We start from the raw sequence: 13,458 nt of genomic DNA on the forward strand, positions 1-13,458 counted from the left end.
ATTGATTATGAAATCTATTCACTGGACAGTTGCTATTACACAAATGTTATTTTTTGTCTTCATGTGCTCATTTTAGAAACGGACACATACAGTACTATACTAATATGATAATACTGTAATTTAATAATACAATACAAAAATATAATGCATTATGGTTGTGAAACTTGACAAAAAAATGATTCAATCGGTATAAATTGAAACTTCAGAGAGGAAGAGGTGTGAGCTGCTGTCTGTGAGAAGGTGAACAGGTGAATGTAACCCTCAGCTGGTGTTTGCTTATTAAAACTGGCCTGCGTAATTAAATACTTTGCTGTAACTGTGTTTTTTTTTTTTTTTAAATCTTTCTAAGTTCACATCTCCGTTCTCCACAGGGAAATGGAATATAATGCAAAAAACAGTGATGAGGCTGCATGCATATTAATGTAGGACCGGAGGCGTACATGAAGGGCCTAGATTGCTGTCAGTTCTCAGGCGTTACTTATCGTCAGAGAGCTAGAAATGATTTGTGAGGCATGTTGTGGCTTCAGTCCAGGACAGCATGTACTGTATTTTCCGCACTATAGGGCGCACTGGATTATAAGGCGCACTGTCAATGAATGGTCTATTTTCGATCTTTTTTCATATATAAAGCGCACCGGACTATAAGGCGCATTAAGCGAAACAAAACAGTCAGTCAGTCAAACTTTATTAAACGTGTTCACAATAACTCCCAACCCTGTTCAGTTGTAACACGTAAAAAAAACAGTCTCTCGCAGCTGCTCTATTCCCATGTTCTACTGCGTGACTGATAGCCTTGAGTTTGAAGTCCGCGTCGTAAGCGTGTCTCTTGACAGGTGCCATGTTGGGTCCTTATACACACACACTGTAATGTTATGGTGAAGCACAGTATGTATTACTCCGTGACGCTCCTGACTACGGTAGCCGTAATGCTGCAAGCGGTGCGGCTTTGTAGTTTACCAAAGTCGTACTAAAACATGTTGACAGAGCGCCGTGTACCACACAAAACCGCTTCGAGGTCAGTAAACACAACCAGAATTAATCCATATATAAGGCGCTCCGGATTATAAGGCGCACTGTCGTTTTTTGAGAAAATGAAAGGCTTTTAAGTGCGCCTTATAGTGCGGAAAATATGGTAGTCCGTATATTTATCTCGCTCTCTCGTGTTATTTACTCACTTTCTGCTGGGCAGAGTGTCGTCTAGGACACACACCGCCCGTAGAGCCGCTCTCTGCAGCTACAGAGAGGGCAGTGGGAAGTCTGGAGGCAGCACGACAACATCAGCCCAGTCACAAATGATATGTGTGCAGTAGCTACATCCATTTTCCCTGCCTCACAAAATTTACAAGAGCAGTGGACACATTAAAGCTGTCTTAGGTGGCCGAGGCCGAGGAATAAACCGGCATGAAAAGACTTGGCTGCTTTGGTTTATTTTTTCATCCTGCTTTTTCTCCTCCCCCTCTTCCTCTCTTTACCCCCTCTCCCATTGCTCTTTAAGTCATTCCCCTTGTATCTGCACTCACAGCATTTTAATTGAATTACTCTGGATCATTCCCCAGTAAGTTGCTTGGCTGACATTGCCTCACTCAAAGCCAATAAAAAGGTGCTGGATATTGAAACTCTACTATTATAAAAACCAATGGCCGTCTCTCTCATTTTCCCTCCCCCACTTTTAACTTCTCTTACTTCCCCGCTTTATATTACTTTATATGACTTTTGAAGAGCTGATGTTTTTCAGATAAGCTTGTATTGCTGTGTTGTGTTAGAGGTTTAATTGAAGAATCTAATTTCTGGAAGAGATAAAAGAGAGCGTGAGAGAGTGGCGTTCACTTGGAACAGGGCCACTATTGCCAAGGGCAAAGACAGTTCAAATCCATTTACTCCTAATGTTCTATTAATGCTTTTTAAGCCTTTTTTAAAAAGCATCTTTAAAAAAAACAGACCCCAGTAAGCGCCAGGACTGGCACTGATTTCAAAGAAAGTTAACCATTTGAACTCTAGTGCTCCCAAAATTTCCCTGAAGGAGCATCAAAGTCTCTCTATGGCAATTTCAAAGAACATGTTCTGCATCTGCATTTTTGCTTAAATTTAGGGAATTAAGATGACACAATTTTGTCCGCACCATAGGATCAACCAGTAAATTCTAGATGTCTTGGGAATCATATTATCATGTCATTTTGCATAAAGCATTTGGTGTCTGTTGAAACTTTGGGAATTAAAGATAAATTAAAATGCCTTGTCCACAAAAATGCATTTGTAATGATGAACCCCCTGATGTGTCTGTGCAGTTGAAGAGTTTAAGATTAAAAGCCCGATGCTACTTTGATATTTGTTGTGAGCACTTTTTAGTTTACCTTTGTTTTCCATTTTAGCGTGTCTTGATGTCTCACCAAAGCAATGCGACAGTGTTTCTTTTCCAACACTGCTGTATTTTCATTCCCAAGGGCTTTGGTTCTTGTTCTGTAGTTTTTTTTCGTCTGCACTAATGACTAGCACAACCTTTTTTATATAGCCAGTAACAGAGTACACTATTGTGTGAAGTCAATTCTATTTGAGTGTCCAGCCTGATTGTAATCATGTAAAGTGTGAGTGGAAAGTCTAAGAGGGTTTTTTTTTTTTCAACTTTCAGCCCACCTTTCACATCTCCCACATATTGTTCATAAAGTAATGAAATTGTCCATGGTGGTTGACAGCCAGATTACAGGGACTTATATGAACCAACATAGGCCTTTTTAGCATTTTCCTGCAATACCAGAATTCCTGAATTTCTCAGATGAAAACGGTTTTACAGGTATAATGCACGTCAGGCGTGTTAGAAACATGACTGGCCTCGCTAATCTGCTTGCCTAACGTCGTACCTTTGCTTGAAAAATAAATTAACTTTCTTAATCTGCTAGCCTGATGTCCTACCTCTGCCTGTTCCCTCTCTCTCTCCCTCTCATATCCTCTGTCCTTTCTCTAAATCTGCCCTTGTAAGCAGCGTGCCGCTGTCTCTCCCGAGGCCTCATTTCGTGGCCTCAGCTTGCAGCTATGCAAATGAAGATTAGCACGCATGAATGCTTCTTCCTTACTAGCTGGACAAATTCTCACAGAAACTCTGCGTTACTGAGTGAAAGGTCCACGGGCAGAGGGCTTCTGCTCGAGATAAACAAAGAGCTCTGATCCAGGATCACGCCTCCCATCTGCCACAGGGACTCGATGATAGGGCAGGGGGCTCATTTGAAGCCCTCGACATAGGAAGATGTGATGATGGAATGTGTCTGTTTCATAAGATACTAGGAACTACAAGTTTTATGTTCCAATTCTGTCCGCCCTATTCATGTTGTAGCTAAGTTCTTGGCTAGCATTGTTCTTTATGATTTATTCTAACTGCTTTCTCTTCATTCTCTGGAACCTGGTGTGACCACAAAATGACAGAGTATGCAGATTCTATTAATTGATACCTACATACGGAATTACTTATTTGTGTCGGTAGAATGATGTTATATTAATTGGAATAATACTGGAGACATTAATGAAGATCAGTTGTCGCAAATGTTTCCTCACTCTTTAATTTTTGCAGCATAAGTAGAGAAGAGTCAGCGCTGTGAACTGACTCAGTATTGTCAGTAACAATGCAATATATACGGTATGTAACTTTTTCTAACATTAGAAAACATGGTGTGTAACATAAGCTTACATTAACTAATATAAGCCATAAGCTACTGGTTATAAATTCAACTTTTTATTTGAAAGAGTGTATCATTTCATACTTTGAAAGTTACTTTGTCTCGCAGTAAGTCATTGAGAGACTTGCTAATTAAAATAAATAGCTAAAAATGTAACTCCTCATCAGTATTCATAATTGTAGCTGAATGCTGAAGCTACGCCTGTTACTGAATTCATAAGGTAGATATAATATAAAGAATTCACAGCCATATTACACTTGGCAAACTGATTATAAATAAAAAATGCCTTGCAGATGTTAAAGCCTTTAAAAATGAATATATGAAAGGAGAATTTAGATTTGCAGTCCATGAAACCTCAATCAGAGCCAATTTAGAGCAAGACGTCTGAGACATCAAAACATGAGCAACAGCTTAAGCATCTCCCTACGAAATGAGGTAGTAAATGCCTTGACATGTGCTTTTTAAGTGTTGACTGAGTACGTTTAAATTGATGAGTCTTCTAGAAGATCTAATCAGCCTATATTGTAATTAATTAGAGTTTATCATATTTGGGCTCTTCCTGCTAATGCTCTACATGTTAAAGTAAATAACTTTTGGAATAGGAAAATACATTTGGAGAAAACGATGCTTCATTCTCTCCGATCTTTCAAATTCACAGACGCATTTCACTTTATTATCTATACAAGGAATAGAACATGTTGCTAGTCCTAGGCAGTTGTAGTCTATTGTTCCTAATTCATCAGAGATGTATTTAGGGTATTGATTTTGGTGAAGCAAAAAAAAAAACAACAGATTCTTGCTTTCCAATTAGATGTTAACTAAGTCTCTCCGCCTGATTCAGAAAGAACAATATTCACGTTTTTTCTCTGCTCATACAAAGAAAGTAAATTAAGAATGTTACCTCTTTCGCTTGGTTTAATGGCCAATTTGGAGAATCTGATTGCTTGTGCAGAAATGGCATGTACATGATAAAACTGTGGGCCCCTAGGGGCCGTGGCTCTGCCAACCTCCGTAACGACTGATGATTCCTTGCTTCACTGGAGAGATGGAGGCGGAGGGGAAACGAGATAAAATAGATGGAAAGGAAGAGAGTGAAGTTCTGCTCAAGGGAAGAGGAGAGACCGAGCAGCTGATGTCATAGATTATAACATATTCAGACGCAGAGATGAAGAAGCTTCAGGGTGTTTTACCTCATGGCACCATCGGTGTTGGAGGTGGAGCCATCTCAATGGGAAGGATTGTAGGGAGGCAGATTGTTTATTGAGGTGTTTTAACGTAATGAGTCATAGCTAAAGAGGGCTCCATTAGGGAACAGGGGAATGGATTAAATAGGGTTTCTCAGTGAGCAGTTCGGTTGCCCTGAAAGCCAAACAGATGGCTTGCTCTGGTAGAAGGAGCCTCTGAGGTCTCTATCTACAGATGGGATAGATGGAGTTTACCTCCAGGGGATCTGCTTCATGCTATCAATTAGCTACTGCATGAAAGAGGCCAGTGGGCTTATTAACGTAGTATTCACATGTCAAAGTAAAAGATCAATCGGTATGTATTTCACTATTTTGCATGTGGATGTTCAATTTTATAGCCATACAATTTTACTGTCACCTCCTCTCTATGTTAACTTGTTTTTGAGTTTATTGTCTATCTCCGCCTCTCTGTTTTCTGAGTTCATCTCAATATTACACACTTAAACTAAAGTAGTTCATCAGGTTCATTTGAAACGGCAGCCCGTTATGTCGTTCCGCCCTGGTTACTTGTGGATTTCCTCTGCTTAAATTCGCCCAGTTCATTCCTTCACTCACGCTCTCCATCTCCGGTACCTCATCTCCATATCTTAGATGTCGACAGAGGAGCTAGAGGCCTATGTGAACAGCCAGTTTGATGAGCTCCGCAAACTGGTGCGTCTGGAGGAGAAGAGGACCCTTCACCTGGTAGACCTCAAAGAGGCGTTCCTGACGGCGTCCGCTGCTGAGAAAATCGCCGAGATCTCCGTCCAAACCGAGCGTCTGCAGGAAGAGATGGCCAACATCACACACCAGCTGTGCCTGCTTGAACAGGCCGAGGCTTTAGGTCCTGCCGTGGCTGCAGAGGTCCTCGCAGCAGCACCAGCCCACAGAGTGCAGGTGAGAAGGACCTTCCTTCCTTATTATCCAATGATTCTGCTTCTAAAACTGCTTTTGTAAAATCAGAAGTTTGTATTTCACTAGCTGAACTGTTACAGTAAGTGTAGGTAGAAAGATTAGCAAATGATGTCACAGAACGCCAGTGTGACTAACATTCAGCATGCCATGCTTTATAGACGGTGATGTTTTAAAGCTACTGCGAAACACACCTTTTCACCTTCATATCTTCAGACTGTCGCTTTACATTACTGCAGTCTCATACAGCACACAATTCTGATGTAGTTAAAAGTGTCGACCTTGCTTAAATATGGCCCTAAATCTGAAAGATAATCAATGTGGTTTTTCACCCCAGATACAATCTGTGTTTAAGGCTTTTAAAATGTTAAACTGGATCCACTTCAGTGGTGGAAGTTGGTTTGGAACTCCACAGCAAATAACAGCAATCTTATGCCGTGGGCTCCGGCTTTTGGGCTGCGTTAACCCCAATTGACCCCTCCAGACAATTGGAGGAGAAATCCTCACCTCCAGTTCTCGCTGTGAAATAGACAATCCGAGTTGGCTGCGTCTCCCGAGCCCTTTTCTCACCCAGACTCATTAAGCCTTCTGCTTTTGCTTTTTTTTCTCACTGCAAAGCATTTCTACTGTAAGTTGCGGCACCGCTTTGCTCTCTGTTTTGTTTACATCTAATTTCCCATTGTGGGACAATGAAATCATTTTGCTTTTTTGAGAGAGATCACGTGAGCTTTGCGGTGTACATCTGCTTCCCTCTTGCATGATGCTAACAGTATCCTGTAGTGTGTGATGCACCATTATTTTCAAATCTTGTAGTATGTGCATGTTTAACATTAGAGAGAAGAAAGTCTTTGAAGATTCTCCTTATGCAACCTGATTACAAAATCTTTTAGGATCTTAAAACTCCTGTAGATCGAGCCCGGCCTTAGCCTGTTGTAAACAAAATCTTTGTTTAGTCTTGAAAGCGGTTTCCAAATGAATACAACCCCGGTGCATTAGATCTGTAGGCACGTATCCGAGCAAAGCTGACACGTTAAACGACAACATCACGGCGCATGGCATCTGCTGAGAGCACAAGCAAACAGGGTCAATGATTAATTAACGCTAACTTTAAACACAGGTCCGGTGCCAAAGTTGTTACTAAGGGCAGCCATATAAAACAGGGGGCTATTGCCTTGTCAATAAACAATTACAAACTGTTTGCCAGCCAGCAGAAAGCTGTTATGTTGCTGATCATGTGTATCCAACTCAACAGTGATGGCTGTACATAGTTATTATTTATCATTTCTAACATGGCATAGTCAGTGGCACCTCAGCACTGTCTTGTAGCCTAACTTACAAATGTTATTGCAGGTAAATGACCTGGTGCCTTGCTCAAAGACACCAGAAGCAGGGTCGTTGCTCGCAGCCATGGAGGTTTGATCCAAGGCATTCAACTTAAAGGATTATCTTTTCTAATTACTGTGGCATCTGTCGCATAGTCATTACGGCAAAAATAATTATGGTAAACAGGTGCCACTATACACTGTTTTGTTCCAAATGAAGGGAGAGACCGGCTGTATTTACCCAGGCGAGCATTATGTTCGTGCGGAAAAATGCAGTTTTCCTTTCATACAGTCAGCCATGTCAGTGTGATGCAGGTAGTTAGATGGAAATAAATCATGGACGTTAGGCTGATGAGGTATAAATGTAACAGTGTTTGTCCTCTGGCTACAAAAACAGCAGCTTGGTATACTGTCCTTCTCTTTTTTTTTTAAATAATAATGCCCCTTAGTCAAGGTAAGGCTCTTGTGAGAAAGCACTGAAGCATGTGTGCAGTTACAGTATTTAATTCATATATTTACACGCATGTTAAGCCATGCCAACACATTAACATCACTTCAGATACTGCAGCACTTCACTCTCTCATCTCTTGTTTGAGCATTGAAGTGGAGGCTTTTACTGCGTATACATCCCAAATTAAAATATCCCATCGGTCCATTTGTCGCTCTCTATACTTAAGTCACCACATTCAGGAAAAAGGAGGCTTGAGTGTTCCCTGGTGATGCTACACAGGACCAGGAGGGCTGCAGTACTGGTGCTGTGCAGATTGCTTTTCTAGCTGAGAAATGAATCCACCATGGGCCAAGTTCATTAAGGCCCTAATCGAATGCTGATTGTGACCCAGTTTGTTCTCGTGTGTTTAGTTATGGCTGGAGTGGGCAGTGTTATTTGGAAATGTATGGTCACAGGAGAGGTACGTGCAAGAGTAGAGAGGGGGCTCATTCAGCACATATCCAGCGATGATGTATCTTTTTAATGTTCCAAGTGAATTGGGCTGAGTTTTAATGCGTAGTCTGAGATAATAATAATAATAATGGATTTTATTTATATAGCACACTTTAAAATACAAAGAAATCTCAAGGTGCTGCACAGGGTAGAACAATCACAATAATCAAATATAATAATAAAACACTAAAAACAAACAAAAAAATAAAATAAAAATTTAAATTAATTAATTAATTTAATCATAATGAAATCTAAGAATATCTATTAAAACCGAACAACCACCCAAACACAAGCAATCCAAATTATCAAGACCCTAGGGGAAGGCAGAGAGGAACAGGTGAGTTTTAAGACTTGATTTAAAAGCGGTGAGGGAGTCTTAGGCCCTGATCTTCTCCGGGAGCTCATTCCACAGGCGTGGCCCCAGTGAAGAGAAGGCACGATCTCCCATGGTAGCCAGCTTTGTCCGGGGAACCGCAAGGATGTTGGATTTTCCTGACCTTAGTGTCTTGGATGTGGTTTGAGGGGTGAGGAGGTCCAGGAGGTAGGTTGGACCGGTACAGCTTATGGCCTTGAATACTAGCAGAAGTACTTTGAAAGTGATGCGTTGTTTTATGGGAAGCCAGTGGAGGGAGTGGAGGACTGGGGTGATGTGTTCGGATTTCCGTGTCCGAGATGTGGAGTGAATGGACCTAGAGGTACCGAAAAAGTCCCCCTGAACTCACCAACACCTGCAGCCATTTTGTCCTCAGTAAAACATTTGCGATGTGTAGAGAGTCTCTTGTATCCGGACAACAACTGGCTCAAACATGAATCCTCGTACTTGCTCACTCACTCTATCACTGTTACTCTGTGATTCTGTCTGTCTGTCTCAAAGTGGCAGTGTCTACAGTTGGTACATTGAACTACAATCATTCACTTGCCTGTTTACTGCAGTTCTGCTGAACCTTTCAGGGTACTCCTTGTCTATGACACTGTAGCTGAAACAATACTGTTTTCTACCAATAATTGTTTTGATTAATTAGTTAAATTGGAACATTTTCCAAGTGGAAAAAAAGACCAGTAGCTTCTGAGCCAAGTCAGTAAAGGTATTGCTGCTGCTTTGTAAGAATATCAAGCTCACCCACTGGAGCCATCTTAACAGCAAGCCTGTGGAATGGAGCAACGATGATGTGAAATGTTTCTCGCATTCATAAACCTCTTCCTTTCAACGGCTCCCCAAAGAATAATCCGCATACTTGATGTGAGTCTTCGGGCTTGAGGTCAAACAAACAAATGACTGCTGGTTCAGTTTAATAATCTCTCATCTTTCTTTTAATGGAGGCACAGGAACACATAGGTGTATACACGCACCATAAAGAGGGTCAACGGGGTGATAAAAACATTCAGAAAATGGCCCAATCAGTGGTAGCCAGAGGGAGAATATATTATGCAACTTTGTCTCATTCTAAGTCCATTTATTGTAAAAACATACCCTACGTTTCCAATAAAAAACGCCAGTAAGTACTAATTTGTACAATCACGGAGTTTGTTTACTTTAACATGCTCTGGTGACTGTAAAGTAATTATAAAAACATTTATGTCACCGGGCAGGAAATGATCTTTCTGCCTGACTGGGTGACCGCCAGTACATAAGAAAACAAAGCCAAGCTGCCTCATCAGCCAGGCATTGGGAGTCGGCACCAGTGACCTAACCTCTCAGTCGAGACCCAGGTCACAGTGAAGTACTGGGAGGCTGATTTGAAACAATGCACCCTTTTGCACATCGGCTCTACATTTCAATAATATTAAGCGTATTGTTAAGACTCTTATTCCTATGCAGATTTGTTCAATTTTGATATAAATAGTTGTGTTCTAAACTATTTGAAAAAAAAAGTTATGTTTTATCAATAATTCATCATGTAGGCAGATTGCAAACCTCAAATGGCTTTAAATGTGCACCATATGAAGCCCTCAGACTTGATACAAATTTCATGATACTTTTTTCTTCATGTTAGATATTATGAATGAACTAATTATTTATTATTAAAGGTAGTTATTATAGATCATTGCAGTGTATACTACAAACCGATTAATGTGGGCTTATAACATATCAATTTAGCGTCATTTAATTATAAACAACAGTTTTCTATCTAGCTGTGCCCCAACAGATTTGTTGTAGGGGGAGTTAGCAGCACACTTTTGAAATAAAGCTCAGCTCCCTTCAAACAGATCAAGGGCACATCATTCCATGCAGTTGATATTGTTTTTAAATTATAAAGGAAGCAGCTTCAGGTTATTTATTATGATGGCAGACACACAAGTATAGGCTGGTCTTACAGTAGCTTTGAGAGTTTGAGGTTTTATGTGTGCACAATTTAGATTGAACTGCCTCAGGTCATGTGAATAATGAAAAAAAAAATAATCTGGTATTTTTTTATTTATTTTTTTCCATACTGCTGAAAAGGTAACTGTGGTTATTACAGTCGGAACAAAGCTTTATCACCGTCAGTTTCTTTCTAATAGCATATTTCAACCAATTTTGTGAGCATTGGCACAAAAATACTCTTTAATTGGACCAAATGAAGACAAAGGACACAACTGGGACTTAAACGACATTCCATTTATATTGTTATGATATACAATACAATACAAGCAAATGTAAGTAAAGTATGCATTACTTATTCAACATTTACTTACATAGAATCATAAAAAATGGACTGGGGTTGAAGCCAAGTTGAAACCAGACAAATTCTAACAACATTTATTAGACTTTTATCATTAAGAACACCATCTGACTCCATCTGATCACAGGAATGATTGCCCCGTCAGTATTAACAATATAGTCAGAGCAGATATCCAGACCGTAGTAGGATAACTTCATTGTTGATTTCGGTCTCTTCAGGGGAATTAATTAAAAGATAATATAACGCAAGTGTAACACGCAAACATTTTTTCAAAGTGCAGCAATTATTCTCTAAAGAATAGTTTGAAACTTTTGAATTATGATATCCCATATACAGTCCACTTTATTACCTCTCCGGTTGAGGGTGGTAGACTAAAATGCAACTACCAAAAGTATTTTTCCCCAGCAGCATTAGTTTTTATAGCAGACTTACACTAGGGGATTTTTTAAAGTCTTTGTTTGGGTGTCGTAAAACCTGCCTCTGTTAGCAATCTACTAAAGATAAGGCAATTAACTGACCAAGCAAACAGAAAGAGAGGCAGCCTTACAGCAACCAGTTACAAGCCCTTCTGGTGAATGTCAGCTTTGCACTCTAATTTCACAGATTTACTTTTGGGTCTATTGAAGTGTTTGACAAGGTAAACCAAGAAGAATCTAACTTTCCAATATTTGAAGGTACCTTATTTGTCCAGACCTGAAGCTAATTAAATTTAAAGCCAAATCTTAGTCAGTGAGGCAGACAGCCAGTCAGTGCTCTGCAGCCACCACTCGTCAGCTCTCCTCTTATCTGCTGTGCTGCCAAGAAGCCACTGCCTTCAAGACGCTGTAAATTACACAGTGTCAAAATCCCTTTCTGGCGCAACCATCTTAGCGTTGGTAGTCAAGGTCCAGAGCCACAGTAGTCAGAGCTGGGCAGAATATTAAAGATGACAAAAGAGATTGTCTTGTGCTCAAGGTCCTCTTGACTGAAAATAAACCAATTGAGATTATGAATGGTATAACAAGTAGTAGGACTGTTGTACATGACAGCAATTTCAAGTGCATTGCATGGATACCGGAGCAGTGTGTTTGGCATGCTAAATACTGAGCAAACCGGCATTACAAGTAGGCCTTGTGAAATAATGTATTTACATATTTTCGAGATTGACAGAATCTGAAACGGGATTTAATTTTTTCATTTGGCACATGAATAAACTTGCGATGCTTGTGTAATCGTCACATCCTGGCAGTCAACAAATCGCATCCATCATTTTGACATGGAAAAATCTTTTAAGCTCCAATCACAATCAAACAGGCTCATTTGGTGCTTTGTTCCAGACTGCTCCTTTAAAAGCTCATGACTATACATGAGCACAAGTGGTGGATGAAAGTGAAAATTAATTGGTCAGATTAAGAGCCGCACCAGATGCAGAACCAAGTTGATGGAAATTATGTTTGTTTTTTTACCAGTTTTTTTGTTATCCATAACTCCTGCACGAAGATTTTAAATATGTTAAATTTTCTCTCTCTCTCTCTCTCTCTCTCTCTCTCTCTCTTTCTCCTTGTTTTCAGCGCGACATTGAAGCAATACCAAGGTAAGACTGCCAGTATGATTCATTTTCACCCTTTCAGACTAGGATAGTTTGACACACACATACATACACACACCCTCAAAGTCTTCTCCCCATCTTATAGTGACTCATTCAAGCAACTCACAAGCTCACTACAGACACAGAGTCACCTATGCGCATCGAGCCTCCCATGTCTCCAAAGCTATCCGGTCACATGCAAGTCACGTCAGTGCCCCAGCAAGGCAATTAGTGGCTCTCATCTGTCTGTCTGTGTGTGTGTGTGTGTGTGTGTGTGTGTGTGTGTGTGTGTGTGTCTGTGTGTGTGTGTGTGTGTGTGTGTGTGTGTGCGTGTGTGCGTGCCTGCTGGGATCAGAACAGGTGACAGTCTGTCTGCTCCAATAAGAGTGCTATGGGTAGTGGCTGACAGGCTGGAGCTGTGCGTACGTGTGTGTTTATTTGCATACATTCTCTACACAGTATGTGTGCACTGTAAGAAGACGAGCTGTTGTGTCTTACACGCGTCAAGTCAGGCCCTCTAATACAGCATAGTATTTACATTTGTACTATGCCAAAGCTGATCATGTACGTGTAATAGAGGTTGAGGAACTGGACTGGACAGACGCAGCCGTATTATTTTTCAGCCGCATTTACAGTTTGTTTGGGTCCCTTATTTTGCCTAGACTACATCCCTAACCTTTATCTCTGTCTGTGTCAGACAATCTGGAATGGATTGTCCCCTCCCAGTCTCACACTTATTGATCTGTTGACACTGAAAGCCTCTCTGCCTCCTTCACCCGGTTAAAGGAGCGCTCCTTGCACCACCTGCTGTCTCTGCCTCTCCTCCTGGCTGTCTCTCTGGGCTTTTATCTCAAAGTACTCCTCCCCGCTACAGACACATGCACACCTTAAGCAAATGCCTGCACATCTGTCCTCAGAGGAAAAACATTTTTTGATAAGATAAGATGTAGGCTGAAAAAAAAATAATTATCCTGTGTGCCACAAAATAAACTTTTCATGGATAACGTGCATATTTGCTGCAAACAGAAGTTTGTATTTTTAATTTCCCTTTTTACTATTGATGCAGCGCTGCCTGCATGTGGGAAATGTACTGTGTTTCCACTCTCGAATACAATGTGCCTCGCTAAGCAAATAAAGTCACGACCATGGCTGGTGCACAGTGC

The 13,458-nt window shown here is 40.6% G+C and overlaps 1 protein-coding gene across 1 annotated transcript in view; it reads left to right on the plus strand.

The window, feature by feature from the left end:
* The window catches only part of trim44 (tripartite motif containing 44), a 41,497-nt gene that overhangs the window by 5,488 nt on the left and 22,551 nt on the right, over positions 1–13,458 (plus strand). Inside the window, exons 4-5 of the mRNA XM_054620188.1 lie at positions 5,501–5,785; positions 12,279–12,301. Coding sequence (XP_054476163.1) covers positions 5,501–5,785; positions 12,279–12,301 — 308 coding nt within the window. The remainder of the gene's footprint in view (positions 1–5,500; positions 5,786–12,278; positions 12,302–13,458) is intronic.

The sequence above is a fragment of the Anoplopoma fimbria genome, chromosome 19, assembly GCF_027596085.1.
Source record: "Anoplopoma fimbria isolate UVic2021 breed Golden Eagle Sablefish chromosome 19, Afim_UVic_2022, whole genome shotgun sequence".
Taxonomy (NCBI): domain Eukaryota; kingdom Metazoa; phylum Chordata; class Actinopteri; order Perciformes; family Anoplopomatidae; genus Anoplopoma; species Anoplopoma fimbria.